General features: G+C 50.6%; 1 protein-coding gene across 1 annotated transcript in view; it reads right to left on the reverse strand.

Moving 5' to 3' along the window:
• Nucleotides 1-7,366: 7,366 nt before the first annotated feature.
• Nucleotides 7,367-22,137, reverse strand: part of MDGA1 (MAM domain containing glycosylphosphatidylinositol anchor 1) — a gene marked incomplete at its 5' end in the record, with an annotated part of 132,499 nt that continues 117,728 nt past the window's right edge. Inside the window, 3 exons of the mRNA XM_082755484.1 lie at nucleotides 7,367-7,471; nucleotides 8,739-8,847; nucleotides 9,657-9,787. Coding sequence (XP_082611610.1) covers nucleotides 7,380-7,471; nucleotides 8,739-8,847; nucleotides 9,657-9,787 — 332 coding nt within the window. The 3' untranslated portion in view covers nucleotides 7,367-7,379. The remainder of the gene's footprint in view (nucleotides 7,472-8,738; nucleotides 8,848-9,656; nucleotides 9,788-22,137) is intronic.

Here is a 22,137-nt window from a genome sequence, read left to right on the forward strand (position 1 = left end):
CCATCCAGCACCAAATCTCCCACCCCATCTAGACTCAGGGGACTGTCTCCATGCTGTTAGGCAAGGGCTATGACCAAAAGCACAAAGAAGAGCCAAGTATCTGTAGCATCCCCAGCTTTTTGGGAATGTCCTGAGAGATGGATGCATGTCGTGGAGCCCTCTGGGGTGAGAGGGTAGATCTAGACGATCCCAAGAGCCATGAAAATAGGCCAAGATCATCTACTTAAAAACACTGGCACTAGGCCTCTTTACCCAGAGCTGATGCCACCAGTTACACCAATGCACTGAGAAGCTAGGGCTGGGGAGCAGAAGAGGACAAACAGCAAGGCTTGATGAGAGCAACAGGTCACCTCCAGCAAACTCTGGGAGTCTTCTTGTCCCAGGATGTTACGTACCAGGGGCCCCTAGGAAACAACCAGATAAATGCACAGGAAAGCTCCTTTGCTCCGCTTCCCCCACCAGCATCTGAATTTCCCAGGGAATCCTCCATTGGCAGCAAGGAATTGATTTTCCCCTCTCACCACAACCTAGGTGCTGTCTGAGCTCACCGTGCCGTTACAGCCTCTGCTGGCTTTTGCTCCGTGTTTACTGGTACCAGTAACCAATTCCTGGGACCAAGGCCCAGTGGGACAAGATATATACTGAATGTCCCCACCTTGGAGGGTGCTCAGCACCTTGCCCGAGGTGCTCAGCACAGGATCAGGCACTTGAGGGGAAACATCTGCAATCACCTCCTGGGCTGGCTGAGGGATGGGCTGACCCACCCGGAGACCTGCAAAGGGTTCGAGTGTGGCCAGTGGGAGAAGGGAAAGGTGGGAAGCTGCTGCATCCAGAAGAGGTTTTTAAGTCCTTTCTCCTCTCTACTGCATCGCTGGCAGCTGCTGCACACCCACACCTCCGTTTGCAGTCCTGATCTCTTCACATGCTGCTAAGATGACGCACCTCACCAGAGCTGGACCTACACCGTGCAAGCAACTCCTGGAGACATCTTCATCTCAATGCCATCTTATTATCACAGCACCAAAAGAAAACCAGCTGGTGCCTGCCAGCAGGGGCAGAGATGCAGGTGGGGAGGTGGGGCAGCTCTCTTGGAGCTGTGTGGGCTCAGCCTGCACCCAGAGCAGCTGTAATGCTGGGGGCAAAGAAGTTGCTGCTCACCCCCCTGCCTGAGCAGGACTGCCAATGCCTGGTGTATTTCAGCTCCTATTCAGTGCCTGTCTGTGCTGATGAGCTTATGCCACAGGTATGCAAGTTTTGATCATCCAGGAGTAAATCCTCGCAGTAACAGCTGGGTTTTATGCAACCAAAAGCCACGCTGTTGCCTAAATGGCAGGACCAGAGCCCAGCTCCTTCTGCCAAAGGAGACCAGGAGGAACGCAGAGATGCTGATGCAGGGTGGCAGAGCAGCCAGTTACCCTTCAGCAGGCTCAGTGCTTAGCCAAGGACTGGCCGTTATCACATCAACCACCGCCAGCAGAGCAGCCAGCCCTGGGCACCAGCCCTGCTGTGGGGAATGGCACTGTGTGAGGGCTGTCCAGCTGTGCTATGCTGCGTCCAGGCCACCCTGAGGGTAAAAAATCCCACTGCAAGCCAAGCACTCATAGCTAAATCAGCCTTTAGGGCAGGAGTCAATGGAAGCATAAAATTGTGCCTCCTTCCACAGCAGCAAGTGGTTTATAGGCCATCCCCAAGCTATACAAAAAAGCGCAGACCTTCCCAGGTCTCCACACAAAAGCTATTTGCCCAGCTCTCCCTGCCAGCAGAGACAGCTCCTCCCTTGCTCCTGTTCCTTTGCAGCTTCCCCAGGGCTTTTCACCATTGCAGTGGTACAGGTTCAAGCTGAGCAATCTGATCTAAGTGCTTTTCTTTCTTCTCCTTCACCTACCAACCAAGCAGCTGCAGAGCTGAGCCCACTGCCTGCCACCACTGAAAACAAGAGCAATGCAGTGTGGAGCCTTCTTTCCTTTTCACTATTAATGCCATCATGCCCTGGTTCATCCTCTCAGCCATTCTTGGCGCTGTCATGAGCCCTCTTTTTCCCATGGGAAGACAGGATGTGACCTTCACAAGGTCCCTGATGGAGCCAACACATGCCCTGAAGTCCTCTTGTCTTTCTGCTCCATCACCAGCACCCAGGCAGACCCAGCAACCCTGTGACAGGACTGGAGGGAGCCAGATGGAGAAGGTGACCACACCAGGCTGTGAGCAGCCACCTGAAGACCCCAGAATCCCCCATGATGGGCTGGGTGGTTGCAGACAATCAGGCAAACTGGCACATGTCTTGCTCCAAAAGGGTGACTGCTGAAAAGCACATATATATCACAGCTACCAATTAGGATGCTGAGTGTACTGGGGCTATTCAGCTCCCTGCTGGAAACCACCAGCCGCCAGTTATTACCAGGGAGTGTAAATTGGGTCCTGTTAAAATGCAATTTCCAGAGCTCTCCGGGACTTGTTTTTCTGCAAATGCCTTTTGTCTGCATTAAATGCCTTCCCAGGCCGAGCGGGATGAGCAGGTAATAGTGGGGCCAAAGTAAAACACACATGGAGGCAGCACCTGGCTTCCCCAGCAGCCTGCATGGGGTCATGCTGCTGTATGCCTGGTGGCTCTGTAGTGCAGGGTGCACCCACATTGAAGGCAGCCTGGAAGAGACAAGATGCCCTGAGCAGTTCAGATCCCTGCCAAAGCCAGGAGGGTGAGAGATGGCTTCTCTCTCGCACAGCAGACACTCACAGTGCAGCTCCTGTCCCCATCAAAAGCAGCATCCTGCTCCCTGGACGCAGAGCTGGGCATCACCTGGGGGCAATGACGGATGAAGGAGCCCCTGGCTGTTCCCACAGGCAGAACTCCCTGCCTGAGCCTTGCTGAGGGATAGAGGGGAGCAGGGATTCCTCCTGCCGGCACCTTGCACAGGGGTGGGCGCAGCCTGGAGGCAAGGCTGAGGGCAGTGATGGAGGGATGCTGCTCGGTGACCGTCCTGGCCGGCTGGGAGCCCAAGAGCAGAGCGGTTCTCCGGGTGCGGAGAGGGAGCGACAGGCTGGGGAGGGGGCTCCCTGCCCTCCCTGCGGCACTGTTGCATTTCCACGTCATTCTGGAGGAGTGCACCCGCAGGACTTCGTACAGAGAGAAATCAGATTTCCATACTTCGAACAGCAATGGAGAGCGGAACACAATTTGTATGGCATTTACTATTCTCGTTCATACAACCACAAATTATCCTTGCAGGAGATTTTCCAGCCTAAACACCTGAACACCCCCCCCCCCCCACCACCACCACTGTCCCCCTGATCGCTGCCCTACCTCCTTCCAGAACAAAACCCCCTCCCAGAAGCCAGGCTCCCCGTCGCTGCGGGGCAGACCAGGCGTGCCGTGCCCACCCGTGCAGCTCAGGAGTTGCCGAGCCATTCACACGCTCCGCGCCGCGCTGAGATTTGTCACGGAGATGAAACATCTTTTCACTCCCATACGGCTGGAAAGAGCAGTGCTCAGGCATTCCGAATTACTTAACTTCGCATCAGATGAAACACATTTGCTCCCTCGCTTTCCAGCGGCTGATCTACGTGGGAGAAAAATAGGCTATTACTACTACCAGCCGGGAGCTGCTCCTCGGAGCAAGTAGTAGGAATTTGTATTTGTGTTGCTAAAAGCCATTGATTAAAGTCCTGTTGATGACCTGTTATTGGGACTTGCATCAAAACATGGAAAATTATAATACAAAAACTGTATTTTTTTTTTCTTTTCAGAATACAATGAACAACTACAAAAAGAGGTTTCAAATGAAAGTTTCTTTGTAAGCCCCGCTTGTAACTACACAGTAGCAGTCACTACTTCTAATATCTACAGCTTATACCCAGGAGCCTGCACACTCACATATTTTCTGTTTTATACTCTGGAAAAAAAAAAAAGAAAAAAAAAAAAAGAAGAAAAAAAAAGAAATGGAGTATATATCGGCTAACACCCACACAGCATTCTTCCTAATGTATTTCTACAACTACCAAGCAGAGGTCTCCTTGTAAATAAAAGCAGTCTCTTAAATTTATATTGCACTTTTCTTCTGCAGGGACTTTCATTCTATGTACAGGAATAATCTCCACCATCACTGAAATGCAGCCACTTCTGGAGCAGAATAAAGCAGCTACTCGATAGGCACACAGCAACATAAAACATCAGGGAGAGAAACATAATGTACCCAGTTGGGACTGCAACAGATATTTAAGAAGACAGTCTGTAATTAAGTTTAAGGACAGTTATTTAGCCAGAACACTGCGAATAGTGTGAGGGGGTCTTTAATTTTGAGGGGTAAGGGGCATGGCTTTATATCTCACCTGGGGTGCATTACCTCCTCGAGAAGAATTGCCCCCTCAAGCATGGGGCTGGGGTAGCAAACCCCAAATACCACTGCCCTTGGAGAGCAGGGATGGAGCCTTCCCCTCCACCACAGCACACACACACACACACAGACCCCCTCCATCGCTGCACAGCTTCTCATCCTTGCTGCTGAAGTGCCTCTTTCCTCTGCTACGCTGTCTCTGCACACCTGCCAGGGAAATGAGGTCCTTCCTTTCTTCCTCGGTACTTCTGACAAGCCGAGGCACTTGGGTTAATGACTTTCCCCCAAACTCGCCAGCAGCTGCTTTCAAGCCAGAGGTAAAGGAGAAGAGCTCTAAGAGGGAAGGGGCTCCCTGAGACTGTTTCTGAGGCTGCTGTGCCGGCAAGAGGCACGCCTGCTCCTGGCAGCAGGAGAAGGCTTCACCTCTGGCTGGGGCGAGCTGCTTGATCTGCCCTGGACCCATGGCCACGGGTCAGCTTGTGAGGCATTTACACCCTTCCTCGCAGGTATGTTCCACCAGTGCTGGAGCAAGGCCATGAGGGTCTCTGCCTCAAGGCCTAGGAGGTGAGGTGGTTGCCCTGAGCTCTTGCCAGGGGCAGAGTGATGAATTCTGGCCTCAAACAGACACGGAGGACAGGAAGAGCAGAGCATTGGACGGAAAGAGCTCAGCTAAGAGATGACAAGGGCACTGATTGCCTGTGAAAACAGCAACAGACAGCAAGAAGCTGAGTTGCTCTAGGCACACACAACATCCCACAGCGCTGCCTGGCCCTGGGAGACTGCCACAGATCTCCTGGTCAGATATTCAGTGTGATCAAGGTCTGGGCTCTGGAGGGAGGAATGGAGACAGAGCAGATGATAGGGATCATTCCTGGAAGTGGAGAAGAGCAACAGGAGCAAGGGAGACCCCTCTCATCCCCTTTCACCTGTCCACTCTGAAGGAGTTCCCCTCATCACTCAGAGCTGATGCCATTTTCTCTCTCCAAAGCTGGATGGGAAGTGTTAGTGCAGAGGAACTCCTGCCCAGGAGCAAAGAGAGCTGGGTTTGAGGACTTCAGACTGCATTTCTTGGGAGTTAAATAAAAGCTTTTCCCCTCCATCAGTGGAGGAAAGGAGGCACCAGCCGTTTCCAGAAGCTGAGCAGCGCAGGAGGCAGCCAGTACATTCAGGTGGTTTTGGACAAATGCAGCTGTCTCAGGGAAGCTGATGTGGTCATCAGAAATGGGGAGAGAGCCGTGGGTACGGGGGGTGGTGAGAGAGCTCATTGTACATCTGTGGTGCCCTGGGTGTGGAGTACAGGTGGGGTGCCCCTTAGGGGGAGAAATCCTGTTTATATAGCAGGCTGGTAAACCCCAGTCCACAGTACTGTGGGGCCAACTCTGTCCCGTGCAGGGAGGCAGATCATGCCCTGAGCTGCTTCCAGTAGCAGCAAGGCTCTCACAGTGCAGGGCAGTCCCTTCTCCTGGGGCTTCACCTGAAGCAGCACGTGCCTCCACCCTGAGCAGGCCAGGTCTGCTGCAGAGACACCAGCTTTACCCCTTCCTGATGCCAGCAGAAAGAAGACGAAGCCCCCACTCCCTGTCTGTTCCCACGTGTCTCAGGCACAAACAGCAGCAGATCTCAGAACGAGCCCCTTTCTCTAGTCCAGCTTTTTGCCTCTGTCCTTCCTTGGGGCACTTTCCTGCCTGTCCCACCCTGCAGCTCCTCAACCTATTTTGTTGCCAGTGAGAGCGGAGTAGCCCTAAGCCTGCACGTGCTGACAAAACCCAGCCACCTCTCCCCCGAGCAGCGGTGCTGTTGCCACATTTCACAATCTCTGCAGATAAGGCCTCAGCAGTTTTCTGACCAGGGGCACGGGGCCTGCTGCTTGGCAGGAGGAGGTTGAGATGCCTGACCCTTCCCATAACCCAAAACGCTCGAATGCTGGGGAGTTAGGCAAAGGAATTAAAGATTATAATAAATAACTAATGAGACAGACAGAGAAACAATCCTGGTCTTAGGGCTGAGGCAGCTCATATCCCAAAGTAAGTAGGGGGAAGCCAATGTGCAACAGCTTCCCCCTTCCCATCCCACCCCACCCCACCCCAGCGCATCCCTCAGCCCCGCTGAGAGACCTTTCTGTCTGCAGCTCAGACCTGCTCTCACAGCTTCTCCACCCAGCCGGAGGTGCTGAGAGAGGGAACGAGGCTGAGGCCAGCACCACGGCCGGCTCCAGCCGGGCCTCCCCCACCCCTGAGCGCGGTCCATGGGATGGGTCCATTCCTGCTCCGTCTTCTTCAGGCAGCCGGGCGAGAAGCACAGAGAGGTGGGGACAGGACGGCAGCGCGAGCCAAAGCAAACCACACCGGGGGTAGGGGGGGCAATTAAATACATGGGAGCCTGGAGGATGAGGGTGGATGGAGACACTGAAGCACATGCGGACGAGGCAAGGTGCTCTGGCTGCCAGCACGTGGGGCTGCCGCTGCGGTGCTGCAGGGCAGCCCCAGCCAGCAGGGGAGCAGGGGTGCTGAGGGGAGCACTGCGGTGTGTCGTCCACGAAGCCGTGGGCTCTGCAGTAAAGAAGGTAACTGTTCTGGTAGAAATTTGTGCTTTAATATATTTTTTGTTTGTTTGTTTGTTTGTTTGTTTAAAACAAGTTCCCACTTCCCTGAGGAAGCCCTGTCCGACATTCCCGAGGAACCATGGGGGTGTTTTTTTTCCTCCTTTAGTTGCTCTTCACATTTCTTCATTCCTATTTTCTGTCTTTCATTCCTTCTTTCCTGTTTTTCTGTTTCTTTCCTTCCTTCCTCTCTTTCTCTCACTCTCTTGTGCACGTGCTTTTAAAAAAACCTTGTCTTTATTTTTTTAATTTTGTTTTAGACATTACGACTTTCTCAAGGAGTGCTCCAGTTCTGAGCCAGATCCCTTTGCGTGGTCATGCCTGTCAGTCTTTGGTAACGTATGGACACTTTGGTGTGCCAGTGAGGAGGGGAGGAAGAGGAGCAGAGGTGGCTGAGTAGGAAAGGAGCAGGAATGTCTCGGTCCGAAGACAGGAGCGCTCACTTGCCATCATCTGAGCAGCACGTAAAGGAAGAAAGTCAATGGGCCACAAAGACAAGGGCTGTGCAGGGCTGGGACTCCACTTCCTGGAAGAGCAACCGCTGCCAGCCAAGGAGAGAGAAAGAGAATTAGTGATGGGACAGAGACAGACCTCATCAAACACGTCAGTGCACATCAGTGTCAACACCTCTCCTCCCACCCCAAACCACAAAGCACATCTCAGATCTAATGAAAGGTCTTTATACCCTTCCCTGGACATTTTCAAGGCTTCCCAATTTTATTTTCTTTCCAGCACGGGTGAAAATGCTGAGTCTTGGTTACTTTTGCAATCCAACCTCCTCTCTTCCTCAGAAGATTCAGCTTGAGCCAAAGAAAAAGTTCTGCTTGTGGTTTGTTTGGAGTTTGGCCATGCTAGGCTGAAACAGATCTTTAACTGCACGGAAAATTTGGACATTTTTGGGGTGTTCTGCCTGTTTTGATGTTTTGTTTTCCCCTTCACCTTTGGAACTAAGAAAATTGTTGACAGAAAGTCTTTCTCAACATTATTTTTCTTTTTTCTTTCAAAATAAATAAATCAAACCATGCTTGCAAATCTCTGGCTTGCATACAGTGGACATCAGCTCTCCTGCCTAACCGGGGCGTGTTACAGAGGGCACAGTCAGGACTAAGGCATGGAACACACCAGTGATTCCTACCCCGGGACTAACATCTGCATACTGATTGTGCACCTTGCTATGGCTTCGACCTCAGTGAATGGGGCTGTCTCACTTCCTGGAAAGCCGGCACCAGGAAACGTGGATGTGAGCTAAGCACCATTGTCAGGATCAGGAGGGAGGTGATATCCAGCTCAGGTAGCTGGCTCCCATCACTCGTGTAATAACCTGCCTGGCCATGCCTCTCTGCTCAGAGGGCAATGGGAAGAAGAGCAGCACTCCTTGCTCCAGGCCACAAGAGGCAGATTTTTTTTCCTGGATAAAAGTTGACTTAACCCTGCAGAAGCCCTTTAGCACTTTCCCTTTCCAAAGCCACCATACCTAGGGCTTCCAGGAAATTAAATATTGCAGAAGCTTTTAGCAGCCTGGGGGCAACACCCCCAATCCAACCTACTGGCATGGACTTCAGCATGCTGGTGTCTGGCAGCACAGCTCCTACAGGATGCTCCTCTGAGCTCTTGCTGACTCACTGCTATAAAGAATGAGTTCAAGGGTCTGACAGGGCCTCTCCTATCTTCTGTTGGTGGAGCTGACCATCTTGTCGGGTCCCATCAGTACATCGCTGTGCTGTGAAAGGAGCTATACATCCCTAGCACATGCATTCACATCTGCACCCCCACCAGCTGGTTTTCCCCTGAGGCACACACACTCTCACCCTTGTTTGGTCCAATTGGCTTCCTCGGACAGTCCCCCTTTTTCAGAGTGACATCGTCGATGGCAATGTCCCCCTCGTAGCTCGTGCCCCGGACACCTTCAAAGATGATCTGCAACCAGAGCACGGGGCAGAGCCCCCTGTGAAGCTGCGGAGGACCTGCTCCCTTCCCATGCAGGGGGAACAGCCTCACTGCGGGGCTCTGCAGGGATGAGCAGGGCACAGACCAGCCCTTACCGGTCCCCCAGTGATTGACTCCCCCTATCTCTCCAGCACCCACAGGATTTGGAGGGCTGAGCCCCATAGCTTAGCGGGCCAACCCCCGTGTGCTTAGCATCTGCAGTCAAAAAATGAGCATGTAGAGTTTTGCTTTATTTAGTATGTTACATGAGCAAACCCAGCACTGAATAGCACTCACAAGAGTAACTAAATCCTTATTTATTATTTTACAGTACCCAAAAGCATGCTGGGCGTTTTGCCACAGTACCACATCTTACCAGCCTGCACAGCCCCAGCTCTCACAAACAACCCTACAACAGCCAAGTACCCTGTTGGGCAAAGGCACCTGCAATAAAACATCCAGTAACAAAGCCACACACTTGTCTGTTACTCATAAATGACTTGTCAAGGGGATACAGCGTGCCCAGTCCACATTCACAGGCTGTCCTATGGTCCTAAACCAGAGGCACCGTGGGGGTGGGCTCTTGTAAGACACGCTATGAGAAACCTCCAGCGCTGTCACCTCTGATTTCCACTAATTAGCTCTAGTGACCCTGAGGGTGCAGAGCTCCCACGTGCCCTCCCCATGCCCGACCAGCCCCCATGCCATGGAGGCAGACCTGTGCTGGGAGATGTCCTATGGGCCATGGCACATGGATGGGGTAGGTGGCAGGCAGCTCCCTGGTGGTGGACCTGAATTACCTGGAAGGGTCCTGGCGGGTTGATGGGCACGTGTGCTTGCTGCCACATGTTCCCCCTGTTCCCACTGAGCGACCACACCTGGGTGTCGATGGCCCGCTTGTTCCGCACACGAACCAGCAGATTCAAGGAGCCTGTAGGGGAGAAACCGGGCGCTGGTGACAGGGGGTATGCAGGAAGCCCAGCCCGATGGGCTGATCCTCGGAGTAGCTTTTTCTTCTGGGTTGACCTGCATGTCCCACTGGCAATATTTCAACCACCTGGGCTATCCAAGGAGGATACAGACCCTGATGAAGACAGAGAGGACCTGATGAGGAAGAAAGAGTCTGTGGCATGGCTGATGTGGCCTTGCACAAGAAGTGGGTGGCAGAAAAGCTTGCTGCAAGGGACTTCCAGAGAGGTCCTGTTCAACCTCCTGCCTGAAGCTGTTTCCTGAAATTCTCTGAGGACAACAGCTTTTCTGAATGTCCAACATGAACCTTCAACGCTGCCATGTGTGGCCACTGTTCCCTGTTATATTGTCACGTATTACTGGTAAGAGTTTGGACCAGTTATCTTTGTAATTACCCTTCAAATAGTCAGGGGCCAAGGGCTGATAGCAGCCTCCTCTTCACCAGACTGAGCAAGTCCAGCTCCTTCGACCTCTTTTCTCCAGCACATGTGCTCCTGGCCCTTGACCAGCCTGATGCCTCTCCGATGGACCCACACCAGTTCCTCCACATCCTACTTGAACTGGGGAGGCCGGGACACATGTTCCCCTCTCCGCATTCACCACTAACACCTGGCACATGCAGCCTACAGCCTTCTTCTTGCTCTCTGGCCATTAGAAATGTGACCCATGTCCTCAGCAGCCACTTGCTTCCCATCCCAGCCCCCAGGTTTCAGAGGGACACAAACACTCTGTGAATCAGCACTGGCTTTAGGCCCTTGCAATCAAAACAATTCCCCAAAGGTTTTGTCTACCATTAGAACAAAAACAAAGCCAACAAATCTCAAAGCGCTTCCAGTTTTTGCTTTGAAAATTGTCACACCCCCCCTACACTCCACCCACAAATGAAACTATCTGTTTACCTTTCTGTAGTGTATTTTCAGCAATCTTCCTCAGCTGTTTTTTTGTTGTTGTTTTTTTTTCCTTTTCTGAAAACATTTTTAAACATTCATTTGGGGTTGAACTGAAACACTTTTTTTTTTTTTTTTCAATTCAGCTGGTGAACCAAAAAAATCAATCATGACTCTATGGTTGTTCATCAGTGTTTGTGGTCTCCATACCCAGACGTATTACCTCTGAGAGCAGAGAGGCAATAACAGCCTTTACTTAGGTGTCCTTAGTCTGTCTGTGCTTGGGATGCTGCTTTCCCACCTGGTGCGCTTTTCTGAGAGGCATAAGGGAACAGTCAGGTGAAGGGGTAGGGAAAGAGGCTTTCCTAAATAATGTCCTTCCTATACAATACCCTGAAATTCTTCTTGGCATGTCAGCCCTGGGGTTACTGTGTGAAGGACAAGGACATGGAAGTACCCCTGTCAAGTGCCTGGCTGTCAGAGAGCGAGATACATTACAGGGAGTTCAGAGATGCACAATAAAGATGATTAAATGTTTAGATTCTGAGTGGCTGACTTACAAGAAAAGGTTAAAAGAATGAAATATGTGTATAATTTAGTGAACTGAGAAAAGACGGGCACGGTTATTGACTGGAAATATTCAGAAGCTCTAGCATTAACGCTGGCTGAGAAAACCAGATGAAAGGCCTGACCAGCCAGGGAGAGGGCAGGACTGCAGGGTTTGCAGGGAAGGAGGGATTCCTCCTGTCATCGGGAGGACATCTCACCACCTGGAATGCAGCCTGACCAGCCCGCAGAGCCAACATCCCCCTTCCAATTCCTGCAAGCCAAAAGCGAATAAGAGAAAGGGGAGAAACATCCTTCTGCCTGGAAATATCCCGCTATTGAATTCCTTTCCCCAGTGGTTCTGAGTTTCCCAGCTGGGATGCACACCACAGCCCAAGGAGAGGAGAGAAATAACTTGTTTCTCTCCTGGGATCAGCTGGCACTGTGCAAGCTCAGGGACACAAAGGCAAGCAGGTGGGATCACGCTCCTGGAAATGCAATGCCTGGGATGGACAGAAGACACCACAGGAGCCTCTGGCAAAATCAGCTTTGAGCCACTGGCTTCTTGGTGTCCTCCTTGACCTCTGGAGCTTCAGGGAAGTCTCACTGGGAAGCATACCCAGTCCTCACTGGGGCCTGTGGCCAAACCGATGGCCCACGCGGGGTCTACGCAACCCCATAGATCAGTGTCAGCCACAGTGTGTTCAGAGCAGCTAATTACAGAGGCCAGAGCTGGTGAGGTGAGGAACTGAGAGAGAATGAAGAATTAATGTGGAGCTGCCAGCGAGCATGGATTAAAAACAACCGCTGTCTATTCTAACCTCATTTGGGGACTTGCAGCTAGGATCTGCTACACCAGAGCCTGGCTGAGCAGCCAGCGCTGGGACAAATCAGGCGGCAAATGAACTTTTGTGCCCTAGGATAAAAGAGAAGGAAAGATAGAAAAGGACCCAGAGAAGCATCTGGAATGCAAATCAGTGCCCCCAAAGCACTGGCTGTGAATACCTGGCCTGAACCCAAACTGAGCCTGAGCATTTCCTGGCTGACAGCTCACTGTCCTTGCAGTGAGTGGAGAAAAAGTTTCAACCTTTTGGCCTCCAAATTCCCTAGTAGAACTGTACTGAACACGAGCAGGCACTCTTCAAGAGGTTTGCAATTGGAAAGGAAGCTCCCCTATCTGCCCACAACATGCTATGTTTCACCATCCCTGTCTACACACTGAAAACTGAAGGTCAAAACAGCCAAGCAATATGCCCATGACTGTCTTACAAATCAGTCAGAGGTGCAAAGGGGGGTCAGATCTGCTGCTTGTAGCCTACGTGCAATCCCAGCTAAGTCACAAAGCCTCCCCAAGGCTGGGAAACAACCACAAACCCTCCTTTCTCCAGTAACACTGTCACTGGGAATGTGCTTCTGGGAGACATGGCAGGGACTCTAGGCCTTCAAACTAAACAGGGGTGAAGCCCCTGTCCATACGAGCTGGGCTGACAGTGTCATAGGTGTTAAAGATTGCACAAGTCTTCGGCTTTAGTCCTTTCCTCTGTGTGTCTGTCTGCCACAGTCTGCCAGTCCAGCTTAATGGCATGTATCCTGGGGTGGAAGTGCCTGGAAATGAACATTCAGAACTGAGCTACAGGCAGAGCCATTTAACTTAGCAGTCCTGCACTACAGAAAGCCCCAAGTCATCTCTCTAATTGCTCAGAGCTTCTTTATCTCTGCTTTTCAGTCTGGCCTGAAAGGCAGCTCCGTAATGGAACAAGTGCTGCAGGGCTTTGTATTTTCCAAGGGAAAGCTTTGGGTGCAGCCCACTGCCCTAGCACCAGATATTGTTCCAGGATCCTACTTACATCAGAATCCTTATGCAGGAAGCAGATGAAGGCTCTGGCTCAAATGGAAGGTGGAGCCTATGGAGATATTGAAGTCCATAGCTCCTGACCCCTGGTGAATCCACACCTCCTCACACCCACCTCTGTGCAATGTGGCAACATCCCTCTCAGGCCTAATTAACTCTGCTCATACCCTGTGTACCTTTCAGCATGACACACAAGTTCAGGCCAAACCTGATGCTTGTAAGATCCCAAAGATGCTCCTCCTGGAGCAGAAATTCATCATCCAAACACCACCGTGCAGAAGGTGGGCAATGCATGGACCAATCCTGTGTGGGGACTGGGGACCCCATTCACAGCTGTGATGCTAACTGGCCACACGATCCTTAGCAAACTGCTTTCACCCTCCGTGCTTTATTCCCCTTATCCGCTGACATGACATGATGAAGGTAATGAAGAGGGACAATAACGTTCACTGGCTGAGAGGGGAATTCAGAAACATCAAATGTTTTACGAGTGCTCTAAGACCTGAGAAAGAATATACCAGAGAACAGGAATACCTGAGCTCTTCTGCCTTTCCAACAGTCAAAGGTGAAGAAAAAGCAAAGTAGGACCTACCCTCCAACCCCCATGCCTCTATCAGTGGAGATGTGAAAGGCCCTTCTGGGATGTTCTCCTATGCCAGCTGTTGCAGCCAAGTCTTTTGTCTGTTTTTGTACTAAATTCATGCCCAGTTTCTTGTATCAGAGTCCAAATCCATCTGGCCAGTTTTGTCACCTCTTTGTTTAGCCATCGCCTTTTCCCCATCTCCTCCATCAGATGTGCCTGGCATTTCCTAAGGGCACACACAAAGACGGGCCATCTATCTGCTGCCGAATCTCTCCAGCTGACCAGAGGCGGGCAAACACAAGAGAAGTCCCAGGATGCCCGCAATCCTGTTGTTACTCTCCCCAAACAAGGCAATCTTCACATTTCTCTTGTAATCTGTATTATTCCTTCTCCCCAAACAAAAGCGAGAATAAAGGCCAGTGAGGAGCGATGAGGAATCAATTACAGCAGGAGCGAGCCCTGCCTTCTGCTGGCTCCCTTTAAGACCAAAGCTGGCATTTCAAGAGTGGCACGCACACAAAAGAGCACCAGCTGGGCTGCCAGATAGGGTAGCCCAAGGGATGCCTTTAAATGTTACCTTCTCACAAGAAGAAAAGGTCTCCTCTCAGTTTCCATGGGTTGGGGACTTCACTGTCACACTGAAAAGCAGCGTGGATCTGGAAGAGCTGGAAGGGTCTGTAGGGGCAGCACCATGGGCACAGGACATGTGGGGTGGCCGAGCAGGCAGAGGTTGCCTCCAGGGCTCTCTGGGGGGCAGCTGGGAGAGTGAACATGGAGTGGGAAAACGCTGCTGCATGCAGAGTTGGGCACACAGCTCAGTTTATGAGGCTGGGGGGGTGAAAGCAGCCATAAAGTGAAGGGAAGACAATGCTGTGCGCTGTGAGGCAGGGTGCTGTGCCAGGCAGAGCTCCATGGGCTGCATGGGGAAGCTTGTCAGGATTCACAGCCAGGAGCAGGGGGTGCTGCAGGCTCAGGCTGATCTCACCACGGCTCCCCGCCACCTTCCTGCAGCATCCCAGCTCTGGGACCAGGTGATCCCAGTCTCTATGAACTGTGAAGTTCTGGCTGCAGCCACAGTTTGGGCTTGGCACCCAACTGAAGCTGTCCAGAGAGGGGAATGCAGGGCTTGGAGCCCCGTGGAAATTCCCAGGGCATTACAACTGCATACAAGACAAACTGAGAAGAGATGCAGAATCTGAATCGTGGCAGGAGATGTCCAGTGGGGAGAGGACTGGGACACTATATAGCCTGGCAGAGTCATTTGCAGACCAAATATGAGGTCTAAAGCCAGACCATGGAGAGAAGAGCTCTTACCTCTCAAACAGGGGCTTTGAGCACTTCCTTAAGTGTGGTTTAGTGTAACACTGCTGGTAACAAACTACAAGCCCAAAGCTTAGTGCAGGCAAATCCCAGGAGCAAAAAAAAAGTCCCCAGAAAGAATTTATTACAGCTCATAATCCCCAGAACAAATACACGCCTCTGCCTCTCTCCCCCTCTCCCTCTCTCATTTAAATGGATGTTAATGAAAAGCAGTCCGTGTCAGGCTTGTGTTCTCAGTTACAGTGCTGTGGGGGAAAGTTACTGCTCCGAGAGCCAGGAAGCAGAGAGTGGAAAAACAATCGTAGCACAGATAGAGACAGGGAAATAATATCAGCTTGTACTGAGTCATAATTTTAAGGAATGTGAGTCGCCTTCATGCCATGATAGGATGTATTTATTCCTTCACAGTCTCTAATGATGCTTCATACATTAATATATGCGGAATAAGACAGTTAAAGCCCTTCAGCTTCTTCCACCCCTGGTTACACAGAAACCTTATCTCAATGCATCTTTAACTGATCCCAGCTCGGTGTGCAGGGCCCCCGTGTCCACTCGCAGGGTCGCTACACGGACACCTTCCACTCCTTCAGCAACTTCAGGGAGCTTGTCAGTACCAAATACACCGACTCTTGGTCACAGTTTGGAAAGCAGGGCTATCCCAGCTCTATTCACGAGGTATCCCCTTTGGCTTTAGAGAGACTGAGCATGTTCAGAGCTGTGTCACAGGCCTGCTAATTGCTACGGGATGCTGACTTTCAGCTTCATTATGCTGGGGAGACTCTGATGAAAGGGATCGGGGGAATCACAGCCTCCAGTTCCCTGCTGTGGCTGGGACTTTCTGAGGATAAACACCAATATAGTAAGTTTTGATTGGCAATGTTTCCCCTACAGCAAACCTGTGAAAATCATTTATATCTCGCTACAGGGAATTTTGTTGGATTTTACTGTGGATTTAAAAATCAAAGAAACAAACACATCTCCACCCCTGACCTCCTAAACCACCATCAAATGAGGATGGGCTTGAAGCAACATCCCCTGACATGGCAAAGCCAATCGCACGGATTGATCTATGATCCATCACTATCTGACCTGCCTGGCATGCATATGAATGTTGGGGTGGAGGGAATGGACCAGCAGAGAAGCAACAACACTGCAAAAAGGCAAAGTGGCCACGGGGCTGGCAACCTGAGGGTTACATGCTGCATGGAAAGGGACCTGGGGCACGCAGGCAGTGGGGTAAATGGAATGGCATGGTCGTGCCTACCTTATACGATGAGGAATGGAAGTGATAACAGGAGGGGAGTGGGCAAGCTACAGCTACAGATCCTTCTCTCTAGGATATCCCCACCTGCCTGTGTGCACGGAGAGCAGATGGTGATATGGTAGGAGCAGACTTGCAGTGGAGCTACGCTTGAGCTCCTTTGCTCATTTGATCCACAGTCTAATTAGAGAAAGTGTTGGCACATGAAGATGAATGGTACAAGACATCCATTTTTGAAGCCATGTGTACAAAGAAAAATCCTGCCATCCCTCTTCATGGAAAATTCCCTCAGAGGTTGTTTGTGACCAGTAACAGGCTTTCCCACACGTGGACAAGTGGATGCGGATTAAGAAATTCAAAAACAGGAAAAAGAAATCTCTACACTCCATAAAGTCAAATTAATGCTGTCTCAGAAGAACAAAGGCCCACCTACTATGCAGCTGGAATAGAGCAGAGGGAGGGTTCAGAGTCTGGCATCTAAAAGACGAGAAGCAGGAGTCCTCAGGCATTTTGCCAACTCCACATCTGATTCATCATGCCATCTTGCTTAACCACATCCCTTTCCAGTACTTAAAACATGTTGCAGGGGATAACATGGACAGGCTATGTCCTTCCCTGCAGGACAGCTGGGGTGTTTGACTCCCAGCCCCTAGCCCTGCTCCATTTCCACAAGCCCTGAATGCCACCTTGGACACCAGCTCTGCTCCTGGGTGCCAGCTCACTCTACTGCTGCCACCCACCTGTGTCCAGCACCAGAGCCATCATGGCAATGTGCACCAGGCCTGTCTGACCAGCTGGGTGCAACATCTGTGGGATCAGGCTAGGAGCATCTTCTGCTGAGCTGAAGGCACCCTTTGTGTTCAGTCCAGACACCCAGCCTAAGAGCCACCGGGTCCTCTGTTTGCCCACACCTCCTGGAGACCTCCTGATCCATACATGAGAGCACCTAAATTCATCTCAAACCCCAGAACACACTGTCTAGGTTACGGTCCTAAGGCCTTGCTGAGGACAGATGCCCGACCACGACTTCTCATTACATAGGCCAAGCATAAGGCAGGGTTTCGGACCTACTCTGGTGAGATGTCTGTGAAGAACTACCCAAAGGCAGCAGTGCTGGTCAGCCCAGGGATTGGATCTACAGCATCCCGTCTTTCTTCCCCTCAGACATTTTTTGGGACCAAGCTGTCTGAAGGCAGCCAAGCAGCTCCTTTCCTTTCACTGTTGCTGTACCTGGTGGTACCCAGAAGGAGACCTTAGCTGGGCTAAGGGAAAATGGAAGTACAAGGAGCATAGCACGAAGGAGATGACACGTAATTGACTTTTCCCACCAATTCTGCAGACTGAAGAGGCAGAGTGAGCCAGAGCTGCTGTGAGGTCTGCCTGCTCCTTGCTCACCCTCTGTTTCGCGATGTGCCCAGATGCCTCCAGGCAGACCCCTCTCTTCCCCCAGCTTTGGTGACTGACCCTTTCCTCTCTGCCACCAGCGACAGCCGGCCCCTCTGTGCAACTCCTGTTCCCAGCTCAGGGGCTGAGAGCATGCACTGTGCTCAGCTCTCTGGCTAGCTGCAATGGAAGCCTGCTGCACGGACACTGCCAGGTTTAAAAGAGCACTTGCATCCCTTCTGCGGGCAGGCTTCACAAAGACCTCGGTCAGAGGGGAAGGAGCCTCTCAGAGCCCCCAGGATACAAGTGGTGTTGGGGGACACCACCACTGACAAAACCCCTGCAGAAGCAGATGTACTTACGCTGTCTCTTCTCTGTCCCTGTTAACAGCCTATTTCCCCATCATCGCCCAGGAGCCAAGCACAGGGCAGCTGCACGGCTGCAGGGCTTGCAGCAGATGGGCTGTGTTAGTGCAGGGCCGAAGCAGGCAAGACAGCAGGGATGAGCAGCTGAAGTATTCTTCCTCTTGAACTGGAGACTCTGCTCAAAAGCTGCTCTCTGGCCTCCTCCTCTGCCTGACCCAAAGAAAGGCGGATGTTTAGGGCCTGGGAAGTGGGGAGGACAGGGTCCTCTCCAGGCACTGTAAGAAGGCTGTTGAGCAGGCTGTGTTCCCGGCTTTGAGGTGGGATGGATGATTATAACCACAGACTCCCTTCCCATTTCGTGCCTGGCTATAATTTCCCCAAGAAACTTACTGGGGAGAGGCTGAAATGGTGAGACTCTCAACCAGGATGTGCAAACTCCAGCAGTTCGGGTGCTGGGGTGCCTGTCACCCCTGTGGGGCTCTCTTTGGGAGAGGCAGGCACTCCTGGAAGCAGTGGTGATGACTGACACTTGTTGAACATTTTTATATTTTCTGGGAAGCGTTTCAATACATGTTACACATCAAGTCTCGCTAAAGTTCAAGAACAGTCTGGGATGGTTGCACAGGTAGTGCAAGACAGTTTTGTCCCCTGCCCCCCAAATTCATGCAGTCAGAGCACCTGGGAGGTCTCTGGGGGTGCACCTGGAAAGACCAACTTCAGCTTCCACTTGTACAAGTCTGAAACTAGGCTCTGGCGAAACAGCTGATGCTCCATGGAGACAGGCACTTAGAGCTCCCATTTTCTCTTAAGCCTCTGTAATGCTTTGTACCTAGCAATTTCAGAGTCTGAATAATTGATACAACACCTGATCGTTCAGGAGATGATCAGGTTGCAGTTTATCCTTACTCAGCTTTGCACATGGCTGCAGCTGCTGTGAGCCAAGTCTGAATGGAAAGATGCTTTGCTCAGAGCCTGGAGGAAGGGAAGGGGGATTGCAGCAGCTTCCCACAGGACAAGTAACAGTGAATTAAATCAGGTAAGCAGGAGTAAAGAAGATCTATGAGGATTCAGGGCACCTGCAAATGAGTTGGTGTCAGTGATCCGTGCCTGACATTCTCTCCAACAAATTCTGTAGTAGGATCATGGCTGGAAAATCAGCAGAAGAGGACTTTTGAAGAAGGCATTATTTCAGTGTCTGTCTGCACTGGAAACTTGATTCAGTGATGCACTGATAGGGCGGGTGGCAAGGAAACCTGGGCATCAGTGCACACAGATTCAAGGTAATAGCAGAATGCCTGCATCGACACGAAGACACGCTGTTCATGAAATAAACAGGACAACACATATATGACTCTCTTTTCTTCTTCAAGTGTTCTTCAACTTCATGTCAAGCTCTTTGGGCTAGGGACATTTCAGTCCCACATCTGTAAGCTGTGTCAAGTGTGCTCTTGATGCTATTTGTAAAGTAAACATCCAGTCAAGCTGTGGACACTGGTTATTTACTGGGTTCCAGCAAGAGTAACTGAAGGGAGTTGTCTGCCCTTGGATATGCAGGAACTTTGATTAGATGATATATTGGTCCCATCTGGCCTTAATAATCTTTAGATCTATGGCTTTAATCCAAAGCTCACTGAAGTCTTTAGAAAAGCAATGACTTCAACAGCCTTTGGTTCAGAGCCACTGTATTGAACCTACAGAGCTTGAATGACACTTTACAAATACGTAGTTACCTTGCCAGGTATTTATAATCCTTGCTCATGATGATGGTATTTGACTAACTTCCAAAAGAACCGAGCAGATACTATCAGAAGAGACCACAGTCTATCCAAAGGGTCCATACCATAGCCCACAGCAAGCTGCTTGACGACTGCACGGAACATTAGTTAAATACACATCCATTGATGGATGAATGAGTAAAGCCAAGAACCCATTTGAATAAGTGGAAAAAGAAAGGGTATAAAAAAATTAAATACATTTTTTCATTACAAACTGTTCACTTAGCTCTAACTGCAAGTTGTTTTCAGGAGCCTTGAGGGAAGTGAATCACACTCATTAGGAAAATCAGCCTCCCCTCAATCAATCCAGTGATGTAATCTCTACCGTGTAGAAATACTGCACTGGTCACAATGGCATGGATTTAATTAATTTTGCAGTCGTATATTAGGCAAACTTTGTATCTCCAGCACAATGCAGCTTCCTCCAGGGTGGTACCCGTATAACCGCATGCAGTAGCATGGTGCTGTATGCTCAGCCAACAGAATGCATTTATCCAGGGGGTTTGGGTGGGAACAAGGGAGCTGAGATGCTGAATATTACGAAAAGGACTTCTTCATGGTTCAGGGCACTTTTACATTGACATAACTGGTACCTGTCAGTTTGTGTGACCTAACACCTCTCTTACTACTGTCACTTGTCAGAAACAACAAGCAACCATGGCAGGTATCCCTGCAAACATTGTCCCCTATTGCATTCGTCCACCACGACCTCTCAGACGCACCTTTGCACTAGCTGCGTTATTTGAGTCGAAGAAGAGAAGCAGCAATTCAGTTTGGCAGGCCTCCCTGTCTATGTGTCCTGCTCAGCTGGGGGCTGTCAGTGGTGACACCACCAGCCCACAAACCTATTACCCTGGTAAAACAGCTTACGGCTTTCTTGAACTTGGATGCTGTGGCAAGTGGTGTGATCAGGGCTCATTGTTTCTGCTGACTCGGAACTAAAATCCCTTTTAATCAGTCCCAAACACTGTTCCTCACAGTAGTTTACAATTTCACTGAAAGCTTCCCATCCTGATTATACACAGGCCAGGCTTAGCTGGTGTGATCAGATAGGGGCCGTATCAGCACCAAGCTGGAACAACAGCACCTGTAACTCTCCAGGTTTTTCATAGATCTTGGATGCATCCCAGAAAATAAGCTTCTCTGATTTCTGGAAGAGGGACTTGCCAAGGTAAGTCTGTGGCACTGCTAGCTCAGATAAGCAGCTTGAACTATAAAACTACAAACCAAGAGCAGGATCTTCAGACATTGTGTTTAACCAGGCCTGGCTCTCAAAGCCCAGGACCTGCCAGTTTTACTAGGGGGAGCAGATGAACATTCCCAGCTTGGGAGACACCCAGGGCAAGGAGGGGTCTTTGCTCTCTCCCCTTTCAGAAACCCCATGTTATAAGCCTGTGTGCAGTCATGAGAGCTTTAAAAGCACAGCAAAAATAGTTTGGAAAGGATCTGCCAGTGAGCTCACCAATCAAAAGGAGGCTAAAAATTGCTATTTGGGTACATTTGATTTCACTGCTTGCACATGGGTACCCCCTGCAAGCATCCCCCTAGTAGGCAGCCTCTGGGAAGGGAGGAAGAGCCCGATGGTGGAAGCCTGTGGGGATTTGTCCCCAGCTTCAAGGCTGACTCACCAGGCCAGTAACTCAATAAAGAGTTGCACTTGATAACTGGTCACTGCCTGCCGTGGCTAGCTTCCTCTGCTGAAGGAGGGTGCAAAGCAAGCAATTCCTCATTTGACATATCTGCACCTGCCACAAGCAAGGCACCCTTGTTCTTGAATGTCTGATGGAAACCGTATTTCTTTCCTGCTCCTCCTCCTGATTTTCTTGTTTGGGCTGGCAGGATTGTAGGGCAAAGCAAATGCTCTCTCTGGAGGGGGGCAAAGGAAGGAAAAACGATGACCAAATAACTCCAGAAGAATGGGAATTGCCTCCAGGGAGCTCCCCTTCACCCTGCTCTCTCATCAGCTGCAAGATATTCAACATCATTCTGCTCTGCTACCCGCTGAATATTTTATACCACGGCTACAAACGCTCCATTTGTATTCTGTTTCTCTCTTTCGTCATATCTATTATAAACGAGTAGTGTCTGAAAACTCTCCCAGGGAAGATTTGCCTGGATGGCTATGGATATTTTATAGTCAAATTGTGAGAGTAAACCAGCTTTCAAGTTCTGTAGAGGGGGAAAAGGGTAATAAAAGGGTTATTAAAAAAATAAATAAATGTCGGGGTTTTATACGGCTTCCTTTCATAGTGACAGAGCTTCAGTTGGCTCCACGATGGAGCTGGAGCTGCTACGAGAGGCTTGAACTCAGAGATCTCATCTTGCTGGCACAATTTGCCA

The sequence above is a fragment of the Aythya marila genome (genome assembly GCF_965140915.1).
Source record: "Aythya marila genome assembly, chromosome: 3".
Taxonomy (NCBI): domain Eukaryota; kingdom Metazoa; phylum Chordata; class Aves; order Anseriformes; family Anatidae; genus Aythya; species Aythya marila.